The sequence below is a fragment of the Oryx dammah genome, unplaced genomic scaffold (genome assembly GCF_014754425.2).
Source record: "Oryx dammah isolate SB20612 unplaced genomic scaffold, SCBI_Odam_1.1 HiC_scaffold_24, whole genome shotgun sequence".
Lineage (NCBI taxonomy): Eukaryota > Metazoa > Chordata > Mammalia > Artiodactyla > Bovidae > Oryx > Oryx dammah.
The window spans coordinates 35,275,592-35,290,444 of NW_024070208.1; the positions used below are offsets into that span (position 1 = coordinate 35,275,592).

At 47.8% G+C, this 14,853-nt stretch overlaps 1 protein-coding gene across 1 annotated transcript in view; it reads right to left on the minus strand.

The window, feature by feature from the left end:
* Positions 1-340: 340 nt before the first annotated feature.
* Positions 341-14,853, minus strand: part of FGF9 (fibroblast growth factor 9) — a 28,843-nt gene continuing 14,330 nt past the window's right edge. The window contains exon 3 of the mRNA XM_040266791.1: positions 341-3,013. Coding sequence (XP_040122725.1) covers positions 2,768-3,013 — 246 coding nt within the window. The 3' untranslated portion in view covers positions 341-2,767. The remainder of the gene's footprint in view (positions 3,014-14,853) is intronic.

Genomic DNA, 14,853 nt, shown 5'->3' on the forward strand with positions numbered 1-14,853 from the left:
GTGACGTGGCATGTCCATTGGCATGGCCTGGGGACATTTGCATGACAGATAGGGGGGTGATCAGTCCATGCCCGTTAAGTCTGTGACTGAGGTGCAGCGTTGGCACCAGTTAAGACAGCGGTTGGGCTGGCCAGGCTCATGCTTGTGAAAACTGGACCCACCACTCCAGAAGTGGGGGGCAGCTGTCCACGGCCTTGGGTGCCTTACAAGAACCAGGTGCAAAGCCAGGAGCTGGGGGGCTCACTCCACGGCCCCGCAGGACAGTGCCAGCCCCAGACCTGAGCCATCCACTCCCCCAGCACACTTATGTACAGAAATTGCATAAGTCAGTATTTATTTATTTACACACCATTACAGTTTATTATATCAGTTGCCAAAGCATATAACATTTTTTCTTAAAAAAAAAAAAAAGTCACTGAAAAAAAAAAACACACCTCCAAAAGTCAGCATTAAAGTAGCACTTTCTAGGAAGCCATGGAGAGGTTTGTCTTTCTCGATGGTTCTTTCTCTCCGACGGGTCAGTCCAGCATCTAGTGCTGCCTTAAGCTCACTTTTGGCGTCTCCTAAAGTCAGCTTCTTCAGTGCGAAACGCTGTCCCCACGACATCCGAGAAACGTGATCCTTCCCTGTGGTCAGAGGCTTGGTGTTCCTCAGCCAAAAATATTAAATGCCTTTTGGAAAATCTACAGCCTGAATATGTGCACATATTAGCAGCAGCAAAGGGTTAAATAATAAATAAGAATACTACATCTTGGGATTAAATGCAGCGTCTGTTTAGAGAAAAAAAAGAAAATAAATGAAGAGGACACTCTGACCTTTATCATAAATCGATAGTTTACATTGGGTCTGCCCCTCCCCCACAACATTTCTTAATTCCAAACACTGGACTTGGTTTGTCCTTAATGCACATCAGTGAACCTGCCCATTCTCCACTTTGGGCCAGGGAAGGGGCCCCTGTGCTCATGACAAGAACCCATGAGCTTCTACCTCAAAACAGCTTTGATCACCAGTGACATAGTTTTATTTTTCATACAGAATGTGCATCAGAGCAAAACAAAGCTGGAATATTAAACTTTAAAATTAGTTACATAAATCCCAACACATTTTTTAACTGTCACTTTCAATTTCCCATGTAACTGGCTAGAAAGTGTTATAAGTGGTATTTGAATTTGTTATAAATTTCTTCTTCTTAAATATTGCTTTAAGAATTTGGCTCTCTTCTCCTTAGTATAGAGTAAGAAATAGTCTCCCTTGCCCAAGGGTAGATTTCAAAATTATTGCTACTAAAGAAATATGTATTCTTATGCTTTTTAGAATAAAATGTTATAAAAGGCTAGTAAAAGAGATATTATATAGTAACTTCCCCTCTAAAAAAATCAAGTGCTTGTGAAGACCCTTTTAAAAAACAAAACACAGTCAACAAGTATTTGTTTTCCCTCATTGTCATGATTGATGGAGATTTATTAGTTTCATTTTGCAAGTCATATTTGAAGGGTGTTTTTACCAAATATTATGACAGGTCACACCAAAAGCAATTTTCTATAAAAGATGTTACAATGACCCCTATGGTGTTTGTGTAATTTAATATTTGAGAGCCAAGTTTATAAGAATTACCCTGCTGTTTTGATTCAAACTGTTGTCCCCTAAAATAAAAAAAAAAAAATCTGTACCAAGTAAGCTTTTTTTTTTCCTTTTTGAGAATTCTAAACCAGTACATGTTTGAAATGAGTCCTGTTGTTCTGGAGCTCGACTAAAACAAAAACACAGTCATTGTTTAGCTTTGGTATATTCTGTGATAGATTTAGACAAGTAGGATATATACCAACCATCATGTTCAACCATGGAGGAAGCCACTTAGGAGAGAGGAAATAGTACAGACACAGAATAAACGTTTGAGACCCAGTTAATCTTTAATCCTCTGGGGTAAGCTATGGGACAAGCAGTCTGAAGAGTGGATACTCGGTGTCATGAGCGGTACGCGTTAGTTTACAGTAACATGGGCACGACAGCGGCTGTTGCCTTCGGGACACAGGGCCATTCGAGTGTCTGAAATCCATGCACGCCACGTTCGCACGTGGACTCACCACAGGTTCTAGCGGACTTGCCATTTAATGCTTACAGAGCCTAAAGCTTCCAAATGCCTATCTGGCCTGTACATATTTCATTAAAAATAAACTCTATATAATAAATAAATATATAAAATAAATAAAATGTCGCCTTTGGAATCTCTATAAATAAATTTAACTTTTTTTTCTTTTTCTTTTTTTTTTAACTAAGAGGTCTTTGCTTTAAATTCACTGGGATGACACCCATGACAAGGAACCGAGAAAGTCTTGTCGGTAAGACCGCGCCCGCCACACCTGCGGAGACGCAGCGGGCCCGTGGCCACCGGCCAGTCCCGACGCGTCCAGCTGGAGCAGCTGTGCTGACCAGGATGAGAAAGGACAGACCGGGCAGGTACATGCATTGCCTGTCCTCTCTGCTCCCCGCTCTCTGCAGGCCCTGCCCCCACGTGCCCCCCACCCCGCATCCCCAGCCGCCCTCTGCCCCAAGACCCACCCGGCAGCGCAGCGGGCAGGGGTCCCGCGGGAGGACGAGCCCGGGGCACAGCACAGTCACACGTCCCCTCCACGCCTCCGTCAGGCTATGCATGCGACAGAGTTTGGCAACAATGGATGTGATGACACAGCAAATCAATAGGGACCCACCGCGTGAAACCTTTATAGTGGTTACTTTTTTAAGGGCTCAAGTGAAGAAACGGTCTTTGTCAACTTTGGCTTAGGATATCCTTATAGAGTTCGGGTACTTTGTCGGGGTCCACGGGTCTGGGTAAAAAATGGGTGAATTTCTGGTGCCGCTTAGTCCTGGTTCCTTCCCGGGGGGTCCCGTCCTTATTTAACGCGACGTAGAACCTCCGTCCAGTGTCCACATGCTTATACAGGTTGGAGGAGTACGTGTTGTACCAGTTCTCTTCAAACTGTTCTCTGAAGACACACTCTTGCGTGAGTTTTTCCTGTCAAAAAACAAAAGCAAATATTTTGCAAAATCAGCTCATTTCTGTATTTAAAAGTTGTTAAATAACTGGTGAGAAAATACCAATTTTAACCCACTTTAAAGGCACTCTGCAAAAGCTACTTACCTCTATAAATTCAACTATGTTCTAATTTTTTTCATAATGATTAAAGCACAAAACGAATCTAAATTTTTTCTAGTTAAACTTTTCCGAGTCCCAATTATCTGAATGAGTCAGCAGGCAAACGCAACTAACACCATGAGCTGTTCCTATTTTCACCACAACAGTTAGGATGGAGACCATCCTGGGGGCGGGGAACCTTCTCATGGACAGAGTTTCAGAGAGCCTCTTCATCGTCAGCGTCCTTTCAGAGTCCTTGCCATGCGGACCAACATCGCCCATGACGTTACAAGTTTTCTGCCCTCTGAAGCAGTGGAAGTTATTTATTCCTCTACAAGAGTGGTTTTCAAACTTTAGCGTGCAGAAGAATCACTTTGGGATACTTTTTTTCTTTCAATGCAGAGTTCCAATCCCCAGCCCTTTAAAATTCTGAGCCAGAAAGTCTGGAAATACGCATTTTGAACAGGCCCTTGGGGAACTTAGAGGCAGCCACCGCTGGGTCCACATTTTGAGATATGAAGCTTTCTATCAGGACTGGGTCTTCCTTAGTACAAAGAAGTGAAGACAAACATCCCAGCCCTCGGGCTTCCTTGAACTTAGAAAAGCAGAAAGGGTCCACATTTTCATAAATGTATTGCACTTTGCCCTTCACTGGAGCTTTATGAAAGCCTGAATTCCCAGGAACTACACAACCAGGGCCCCTGCAGTCATGTATCCTGAGCACCAAAAGGAATAAGGACCAGAGGCCCTGCTCACACCTCACCCCCACCGTGAGCGCACTCCAGGCACAAACACAAATGAGGCAATGCGGGGCGGGTTGGGGGGCTGCTCTTCTTGCCATGCTGAAACTTCAAGGTCCACACCTTCCCAGGTGGTAGTGTAAAAAATAAACACTAAAATGACTTTTGAAAATATTCCCCTTGCTCTTGCACACCTGGCCCCTTATGTAAGAAAACCTACAAATATGTGTTCACGCAGTTACACACTTGAGGATACAACTCAGAGCACTGATTCACAGCCAGCCTGATGGACAGTGAGGGTAGGACAAGGGGGGCAAGTCCTGCTGAGGATGCTGAAAACCAGAGGCCTCGTCAGCCAGCTTCCTGACATCGTTCACCAAACGCTTAAACCACCCAAGGCACACAGGACCCACACCTCCTAGGAGGGGCACTTGTGGGTGACCAAAAAGCACTGAGTGGGTTGGTAACAAAATATGTCCTTGGACAAGTCTCTGTTAAGGAAGTTGAACCAGGGGAAAGGATTGAGCAAGAGAGACCAATGGGGAAACACTGGACCGCTGACGCCAGGGACAAGGGGGTTGCAGGGGGAGCGGCAGCCCCTCCCCTGGGAACTAACAGAAAGGCCCCCATCTCCCTCCATGAGCAAACCCAGAGGAAACCCCCACACTGGGGAGACAGGGCTGAATTTGATTTCTCTTCCATCTCCATTAAAGCAGACAAAATAAAACTAGTGTTAAAGACATTAGCAGCTACTTCAGACTTTACTTCCATCTGTATAATAAATATTCTCCCCACAGACAAGATCACTCTTGGCTTAAAAGGTCTGGTTTGAGTTTGCAGTGATTAAGTAAGTTTTCTAAGCAGGCGATGTTCATTTATTTTCTGCTTAATAAAGTGGACCAAAGAATAGAATTGTAGAGCCTTCAGTTCTACCATGGAAATCAAAAAAGGTTCAAATCCAGCTTTCTTTTTCTTAGCAGGAAACCACATTACCTGACAGATGCATGTGTGTGCTAAGTCACTTCAGTCGTGTCCGACTTTGTGTGGCCCCCTGTACTGCAGTCCGCCAAGCTCCTCTGTCCACGAGATTCTCCAGGCCAGAACACTGGAGCGGGTTGCCATGCCCCGCTTCAGGAGATCTTCCCAACCCACAGATGGAACCCATGTATCTGACAACTCCTGCATCAGCAGATGGGTTCTTTACCACTGCACCACCTGGGAAGCCCTGGCAGATACTTTGTTTATGAAACAGGGTTCCCCTCCTCCTGGACCCTGAGCTGTGCCCCGGCCTCTGTCTACTCTGAATACGGGTCGCACCTGCTGGACACTGGCCCTCTATGGATCAGGACGAGACACGCCACCTCAGGGTCTGCACCCATGAGGGACCTGCCTTTGGAGCCACAGGCATGCCCCCAGCTTCAGCCTCCACAGCCGCTCCTGGAGCAGGTCAGCGCCACACCTGGGGCGGGGCCAGGTCAGGTGCACAGCTCAGGACACCGCTGGTCACCAAGGTGGCTGTGGACACTTGACATCAGAACCTCTCAGAACTGGAGCAAACCTCAGCCAACAGCAAGTGCATCTTTCCCCTGAAAATGCCCTAGATGGGGGTCCCTGCTCAGAACCCTGTCGTCATGGTGAAGGGGCATCTCCAGGAGCCCTGCCCAGACTACCCACCTTCCACTTCTCACTAACAGAGGCTCCCTCCAGATATCCTATCTGTCCAGGGACTTCCAAGGCCCCTCCAAAGGGGCTTTACATGTTTGGGGGGTATTGTCAGTTTACAAAAAAATCTTTTTAAAAAAGTTGAACGTGGTTAAGAAACTGAACTAATCTTTTCACTGCTCCACAAACATGGCTCTGTTTCCCTTATGAGGCTGTTGTAACGTCGTTACACATACAATATAACTTTTTAGACAACTCAGAAAATGAAGTAAACTGTTCCACTATGATCTCCAGACAGCAGTTTTTGTGATGGCTGAAAGGTCAATCATCTCATTCTTGGGAGGGTTGGATAACTTCAGTTAACTAGTTAAAAGAGGCACGCAGACAATACATTGCCAAACGCCTGGTCCAGTTGAGCTCCTCTAATTATTATGCAAGGATTACAATGCCGCTCAGATAAACCTGCAGACCTTAAAAACTTTTTCTAATTTAAAGGATCATAAAAATTAAAGACCCTGATACCTTTCTATACCATGTATATGCTTTCAAATAATTTTTTCTTACTATTTGGGTTTATGTTAATGCGTGATTTTTGTTTTAGACAAACACAAGATTTACAGAATTAATCTCTTCATGACCAGACTTTAGTACTTAGTGATAAAATATTTAGTTGAGGTGAATATATTTATGTTAGGAATGTGTAGTCCAAAGTTATTTATCTAAATTAAAAACAAGTAAATAGATGCAAATCAGGATAGCAAAAATATATATATTAACCTGTATTTTTATATATATATATATATGCAGAGGAGAAGAAACAGTTTCTGCCTTCAAACAAACTATACACTTTAGAATTATAGAACTCAGATGTTTTAAAACTCACCACATGTTTCCAATGCAGATGGTTTATAGAGTATTCCACTATAAAGTGATCAATTCTTGTTTTATTGTATTTCCATGTTTTAATTTTTTTTTTAGATTATTTAACTGTAGCTGTTTATGGCATACCTATCTTTGAACTGCTGGATTATGTCACTAGGCTTGGGTGGAGAATGTGGCTTTAATTCAAAAGTCTTCTAAAGCCCATGCTCTGGAACAAAATCTGGTGAATGTTAGCAACTATGGAAACCTCTTTTCATTTTATATCATCAAATTCTAAGCAGTGGGAAAAACTGAAATTAAAACTTCAAAACTTTTACCAATCCTATTAAAACCAAAGTATGAGATAATAATGTGAAAATTATAGTATGCCCCCAGAGAATATTTAGGAATGTTATACGACATAAACTCATATGGACACTAATTTCAACTATTTGACAATTGGAAAATGTGTAATTCACATGGGCGTTACCATGCCCAAGTCCCCATTTAAAAACTGAAATCAGAAGTTTTCAAACTTTGAGAGTCAAGAGTTCTCATTGAAAATACATAGACTTATGCTGCTATTTTAAAACATGATTCCATTTTTATACATATAAACATATGGTGTAGTTCTAACCACACCATCCAAATGGTTGCTTGTGTTCAACTCAAAGAGCTGTTTAAACCCCCAGCATAAACTCACAACATGTAAATCCCAAGGTCAGAAGTCACATTGATAGGAGAGTTTCCAACCTTTTATAAGTTAATGATTTGATGTAATCACTCATTCTCTGTTGTTGTCCAGTTGCTAAGACCTTTCTCATCCATCACCGAGGTTTCCACGTGCAGGCTTATAGATTTCAGCAACCCTGCTCTCCTTACCTCCTGTTGTTCAGTCGCCAAATCGTGTCTGACTCTTTGCGACCCCACTGACTGCAGCACACCAGGCTTCCCTGTCCTTCACTGTCTCCTAAAGTTTGTTCAAACTCATGTCCATTGAGTCAGTGATGCCATCCAACCATCTCATCCTCGGTCGTCCCCTTCTCCTCCTGCCTTCAGTCTTTCCCAGCATCAGGGTCTTTTCCAATGAGTCAGCTCTTTGCATCAGGTAGCCAAAGCATTGGAGCTTCAGCTTCAGTCCTTCCAATGAATATTCAGGGTTGATTTCCTTTAGGATTGACTGATTTGATCTCCTTGCAGTCCAAGGGACTCTCAAGAGTCTTCTCCAACACCACAGTTTAAAAGCATCAGTTCTTTAGCACTCAGCCTTCTGCCTATCGTTTATCCCAGTCATGGTATTTAGACTTCCCTTAACTATAATTACTTATATAGATGCAACTTCCTCATTAATAATCTAGCTGTAAAGTCTTAGTGGGAACTGTTGCAAGGATTGGGGTGATTAAATATAATGATGAAAGGCTCATTAATAAGAAGCTAGGTCTTTTAATGCTTCTCTCCTGGGAGAAGTCCCCAAACAGAAAGCAACAAACACAGAGAACAGGCGGGAAGACACTGTGTCTTATTTGATTAGAAGCTCCAGTCCCTTAACATGTCTCACCTCCAGCCTCATTTCTCAAAACTTCTTTAAAATCCCCACCATCCCCAATGGGCCTGCTTTTACACCTGCAATCCTGGCCATCAAATGTGCTACTGGAATTGGGGGAACATGTGAAGCAGGTGTGTCTGGTGAATGCACATAGAACAGGTGGACAGGCAACACTGTGTCATCAAATATACAGAAAATTAAGAATTCCTACATTTTCTCCACTCCTCCCACCAAACCAAACCAAACCCTCCAGAAGCGGCTTAAGCATCTGTGGACTCAAAGGCAGGGCCCAGTCTGAATCTGGAGGAACACACCAACATCTCCTAGGCTGTATGCTCACCAGCCACGTGGCACCCACAGTTCAGCCAAGGACAGGACCTGCCAAGAGTACTGCAGGGCAGACAAGGCTACTTAGAGGTAATCTTCACAGCTACCCCCAGAGACAGACATTTGTTTGGTACATCATGTTAGTTCACATACTTGCAATATATTTTCAGAGATGGAGACCCACAGGGGAAAGAAAGTCCCGCCCAAGGTTGAAGAGAATTCCAGTTTGAGAAGTTTAATATTCAGTGTAGGCAATATTCTTACTTCTGTCTCAGTGTCTAGACAACGCACATTTGATTCATCTGCCAAGAACTCTACAGGAAAAGTTCATGAAATTTCTTTCAGGATCTTAGAACACCTAGTTAAAAAGAAAGCTTATATAACATTTCTTACCATAATAACTATCTTGATGAGGGAAGTCATTCAATGACCACTTAAAATGCACATCACAGACTTGCAAAAGCTGAAAAAACTTCAAGCTAAACAATGCTCTCTCTAAAAACTCAAAGTAGAAGCACAGACAATGGAGGAGAAGTAGAGAGCTTCAAGGCAGGGAGGTGGAAAGAAGGAAACAATTCCTGTTGTTAAGGACACGCCTAGAAACAATGGGACCCAGACACCCAGTCTGCAGGACAATCAACACACACTGCAGGGGGTGGAGTCAAAACAGAAGAACGTACCAAAGATTTTCTGCGGTAGACCAAACAGGCAAAATTCAGGCCTTGGGTTGCAGAAATGAAACTAGAGAAACTGAAAGATTAACAAAGACAATGGCTGTGAAGCCCAAAGGCAATTTCTGAAGAACTACAAGATTCACAGAATCTCAGAAGTGACGGTGACCTCACACCCACCCACCCACACACACACCCACACACACACACACCAAATGGGGTTGATCAGCCATCCTGGGGCTCAAGTTCCTTCTCTGAGAAGAGAGGGTACAGGACCCAGAGACATCGAGGGTCTCTCTCAGCCTAAGATCAAATGGTCCAGCCTTGGAGCATCCAGTGTGGAAGCCGAGATGCCCACAATGCCTGGAGAAAGACGCACTGAATGGGAAATGGAAAAGGAGTCACAGTGTCGCTAGAAAATAGGGGAGAAACCAACTAAATGTGCAGCATCCGTAGCCAACGCAGAGACGCGGCCAAGTGATGCTTCTGGCAGTGGCCAAGAAGGGAGGCTGCTGTTTCGGGGAAGAAAGGACGGGGACAAAGACAGGGCCGTGGCACCAGACGCCTCTCCTTCCCTCCCTGGGAGACTGGCAGGACACCCCCCTTAGAGGGTGTCTTATGTTGGAGGACCACTGCTGACCTCTTCCCTATGTTGACCTCAATAATCACAGCTCATGAATGAAAGTCTGCCTGACCAACAAAACCTGTGTCATGAGCTGCCCCAAGAGAACTGACTGGGAAGAAAAGCCAAAACCTGTAAGAAAACAGTTCTCAAAGTCACAGAGTATCCAGAGCAGCACATGTGTGCTTAGTTGGTTAGTTGTGTCCAACGCTTTACAACCCCACGGACTGTAGCCCACCAGGTGCCTCTGTCGATGGGATTTCCCAGGAGTGGGTCACCATTTCCTTCTCTGGGGGATCTTCCTGACCCAGAGACTGAACCCATATCTCGTGTGTATCCTGCATTGGCAGGGGGATTCTTTACCCACTGAGCATCTAGAGCTGGGGGCAAAGCTGGACATGTCACACAAGGCAGAGGGAAGGCGCCCCAAAGAGAAGTGACTGAGGACTACGAACTTCTCAGACACACACTGTCAGCCCCCCAAGATGCACAGAGAAACCCCTCGTGGGGTCACACACACACGTGTGTCTCGGCTATCTCCTGACTCCCTGGGTGCCCCCACCACTCAGCTCCAAATGAATTCACATCAACCCTGACTCCTCTAGAACCAGACTCATCCTCCCAGACCCCACCTGGTGGTAGAGAAATGGCCCTATGCTCGTGCGAAGTTACCGGTGCCACTGTCCCTTCCTCTGAGCAACACGCGGGTCACTCTCTCAGGGCCCCTCTGCTAACAGCCCACTTCCAGGACAAATACGAGCTGACACTATCAGTCACCCAGGCACCAGATCCACAGGCCATCATGGCCATTTTCAAAAGAGTGCCTTCACTCCAGCACCACAACTCTGGGGGTGGACACTCTGGTGCTGCCACGGCTGGTAGACTTCGCCAGCATGTGGATAGGAGAAACCATCCTCGCCACCATCAGTGATGGAAACTCTGTCCTTAATAAAGAAATCCAACTATTTAATTCAACTAAGAACATAACATACTAACGTGCTGCACTTGAGAAGAAGGTATACAAAATTAACCACGGCAAACACAGCTTTATGGTTTACAGTCCGAAGGATAACACAAGGGATGTCATAGTTTGACCTGAGGGAAAATGCTTATTTCCTTCCTAACTCTTAACTTCTGAATTCAAACGTTCAAGAAACACGACTTCCATGGGTCTTGCACAGGGAGCTCTGAGGTCGGATAGGACAGCACATCCGTCGTGGCCGCACTCGGTCCTGAAGGAGGCTGAGGAGCCACTGCTCAGCCCCAGGGAGCCCAGACGGCACCCGCGCCAGCCATTCTCATGATGGGCTGTCGTCAACCCTGGTTCCTACTCCAGCCCGCAACCCTGAGGAGGCGGCCCTGGAGCTGGGGTCCCAGCCCTGTGCTTGCCCCACTCCGCGCTTCATCTCCAAGTTCAAAGTCTTCAGGATGCAAGGACAGGCAGGAACCTTCCATCAAGACACAGCAAGCTGAAAACCAACTCAAAAGACAGGGAGGGAAGGAAAAGGGATGCAAGCTGCTCCAGAGGACCCAGAGACAAGGCCCTGCAGACAGCGAGGCCGAAGGAAAACAGGGTTTGGGGAGCGGGAAGGAGGGGGCACAGAGATCAACCCCGGGTGGAGAGCAGACAGCAAGCCCGTGTCCATGTCCAGGGCAAGGCCCCTGCAGGCCACGCAGAGCTGCCCGGTGGCAGCTTTGGCATGACCCTGACAGGTCCACGCTCACAGCACACGGGCACTTCCCACAAAGGAGAAGCAAACCGCGGCGGTGATGTCAGGACAGTGACAAGGACGACAAAGGGCTAAGGGAGGAGGAGATGAGCTTGGTCAGGATCCTAAGCATTCACAAGCCCTTCTTGGGCTCCACTTGATACCACGGCCTCCCCATCCTTGGGGGGCCCTCAGCGGGGGTGCTGGGAAAGCACACACATCTTTCAGCTGCCTGTGAGATCACCGAAGGACACCCAGCTCAATGGACAAGCCCTCCTGACCGGGGCAAGGTTGGGAGGGTAGCCGCAGGATGGGGGGCTTTCTCAGGGCGGCTCCAGGGCACCAGCCAGGACACAGAGCAGCATGGCAGCAGTGTCTCCTGAGCTGCTAAGGACAGTGACAGTGGAGGACCCCTCAAATGTCAGCGTCGTGGCCTCTGGCAGCTGCCGGGAAAACCAGAAGCAGAGACAGGACCACTGTGTTTGTGTCGGGGGGGGGGGGAGGGGGCGGGGAAGCAGAATAGGGACCCGTGAGCAGCCACATCTCCAAACCCTGCAGCCCCAAGGTTGCCTTCACACCAGCCCTTCCCAAACTGCCTTCTCTGTGAACCATCCAGACCTCCCTCCCAGCCGGGGATGAAGCCCCACCACCAGCCCTCTCTGGACACAATTCCGTTACCTCAACCATGTTTGCACATCCGACTCCCCCCAGCGTGGCAAGTTCCCCTTGAACCAGCACCAAGGTCGCCCCAGGAGGAAGCAGCCTTACACGCGATGCCACTCCATGTGGATCAGGCCCTGAACTGCAGCTCCTGGGGAAACGTGGGTTCGGAGCCTGTTTCTCTGCTCATCACATGCTTATCAAACAACCAACACACAGCCCTGCTTTGTTCTGTCTCCATTTAAGTTAATATCGTGGATTTGTCAGCTGTGGACACAGGGCAGTGACTCAGGACAGCTGAGACTCCTGTGAGGCCCGTGTTTCCTCTGTGACACACGCCCAGACTCCTGCACTTGGGACACGCACAGCATCTCAGCACTAGGCCCCGGGGGCATTCTGATCACCCTGGAAAAGCACAAAAACATGAGACCCAGGCACTAAACAGATGCAGGAGAGGATGCTCACTCAGCAGGAGCTGAAGGCACAAGGCCGCACGGTCTGGCAGGGCCCTGGCCAACAGTAGCTTCTGCTGCTACTCTTGGCAGGTTTGTGAGTCACACCATTCCACGGTCATACAATTCGGTACACAAATTCCAGCTGGTGGACAAACATGCAAGCACGTGGCCTGCAGTCACGAGGGTCGACTGTTCTCCAGCACCTACAGAAGTGCTGGCCTGTGTGCGCAATGACACCGCCAAACCCTGCAGGGTTATGAAAACGAGTGAGTGTGCACTCGCGTGTAGGCGCATGTGGCAGGGAGTGTGCACGGCTGCCCCTCAGCATCAGTGCAAGAAACGTGGGGATGCAGAGACTGAAGAGAATCAGAAGGTCATGTCCCCTGCATCTAAGCCCCGGGCCAGGCCCCACCTGTTCTACAAAGAGATGCAATGCAGCGGGCAGGGGGCAGGGGGTGGGGGAATCGGAGCACTGACTCAGGAAGCTTCTGTGCCGAGATCCCGGAGCCTAAAGGAAGCCCGCCCCTGAGCACGAACCCCAGTCCCGGGCCATCCTCCTTCCCTCTCTGTGCACATGGGTGCACTGAGCCCAGCCCATGGGCCTGACGATGAAAACCAGGTCCCTGGTGGCTCAGACGATAGATTGTCTGCCTCCAGTGCAGGATACCTGGGTTTAATCCCTGGGTCAGGAAGATTCCCTGGAGGAGGAAATGGCAACCCACTCCAGTATTCTTGCCTGGAGAATCCCATGGACAGAGGAGCCTGGCAGGCCACAGTCCATGGGCTCACAAAGAGTCGGACACGACTTAGCGACTTCACTTTTCAGAGCCTGTGATGCCTCCCCACCTGTGAGCCCTGCCATCGCTTACCTGCCAGGTTAGCCACACAGGCCTCAGACCATCAGGTGAGTCAGCTTGCTGCTTAACAACAGAAACTTGACTACAGTTACATAAAGAAGAAGATACATTTTTTAATAAAAGATGATTTTCCACTAATTAACAGCCAGGAGTATAGATGCTAAGGAAACAAATGAACCACTAAGTAAAAACTAGGCTGCTAGAAGGAAACAATTGTTTCAAAATCATGTCCATGAAGGGCAGACTAGACCCTGCTCTGATAAAAGGGTTATTTCTGGGGGCGGGGAATATATATACATATAATATATATATTTTTAATTCACAAAAACAGATGGCCACTCGTGTGTATCGAACAAGATTAATTCACCTGCATTCAAACCAACTCCTTCCTTACCGTCTGTGTGACCTTGAGTCCGTCACTAAGCCACCAACCCCCATCTCCTCACCTCCAGCACAAAGAAGCTCTACTGGCTAAACCAGCTAATGCAGCAGGAACGGGCTCCCGAGGCGCTGCCCTCCTTCACAAAAAACTGCCACGCAGTCCTGACAGCCAGCAACCTGCACATAGGATGGGAGGCCGGGCTCCATCACTCGGTGTCTGCTTGAAGCCACCGGCTTGCAAAGCACGCCCGCCCCAGGGAGGCCACAACACAGAAGACTCTTGCCATTTCCCCTGCAGGAATGACACCCCTCAGACTCAGCATCCAGGACCCGCTGGCATGGCCGCTGCTGGAGTTGTCTCAACTGACACAGCACACAGACAAACGGCTGAGTCCAGCAGGGACTGGCCACCAGGCACGGTGTCCTGTTCCACAAGCACACGCTCATTCTGCATGTGCCCAACCTGCTCACACAGGCGCTGCAGATGCCTCACGGAGACCACAGGGACCACCCCCGATCCCAGCACATTTCCATAGCTGCACGTCCCGGGAAGATAAAGGCTAATCCAGGGGTAACAAGCTTCCTGCAGGAGAATCATCTCGGACTTTTCTTCTCCCAAAAAGTAAAGGAATCCTTTTAAGGCCACTCAAAACCCTCCTGAGGCCTGCCTATAGCCACAGATGGTCGCCCAAGGATGTGTCTGTATCTGACGTCACCTTCAGCGCTAAGCAGCAAAACCCTCACCACTGGAACTCATGGGAAGAGAAACGACATCCTTGGACTGTCCATATGGGCCAGGTGACACCTGGCTTCCCAGCAATTCACCCAGGAGGCCATGGGAGGAGGCCGCCCCACCACCTCAGGAGCCCTGGGGACAGGTGTGCTGCGTACAAAGCTGTATCTCAGCCCCACTCAGGTAGCTTCACCCATCACATCAGACCCCGCCCACCGCTCCAGAGTCCAGCCATTCCATGGTCCAGGGTGAATTTTAATATACATATGGTTTGCGTTGCAGTCATCAAAGGAGCATAGAGTGTCTATGTTTGTACATACTCAGTTAAAGCAAAAATAATTTAAGGCAAATGGGGTTTTGGGATGTGAGATATTTTGCCGTTTTCTCTTACCAGGGTGGACATACACCTTCATCCTGGGATGGGTGGTCCTTGAAGCCCCCCAACCACTGCCCCCCTCCATGGAAACATCGCACGAGGGACAGCTCCAGTTCACAC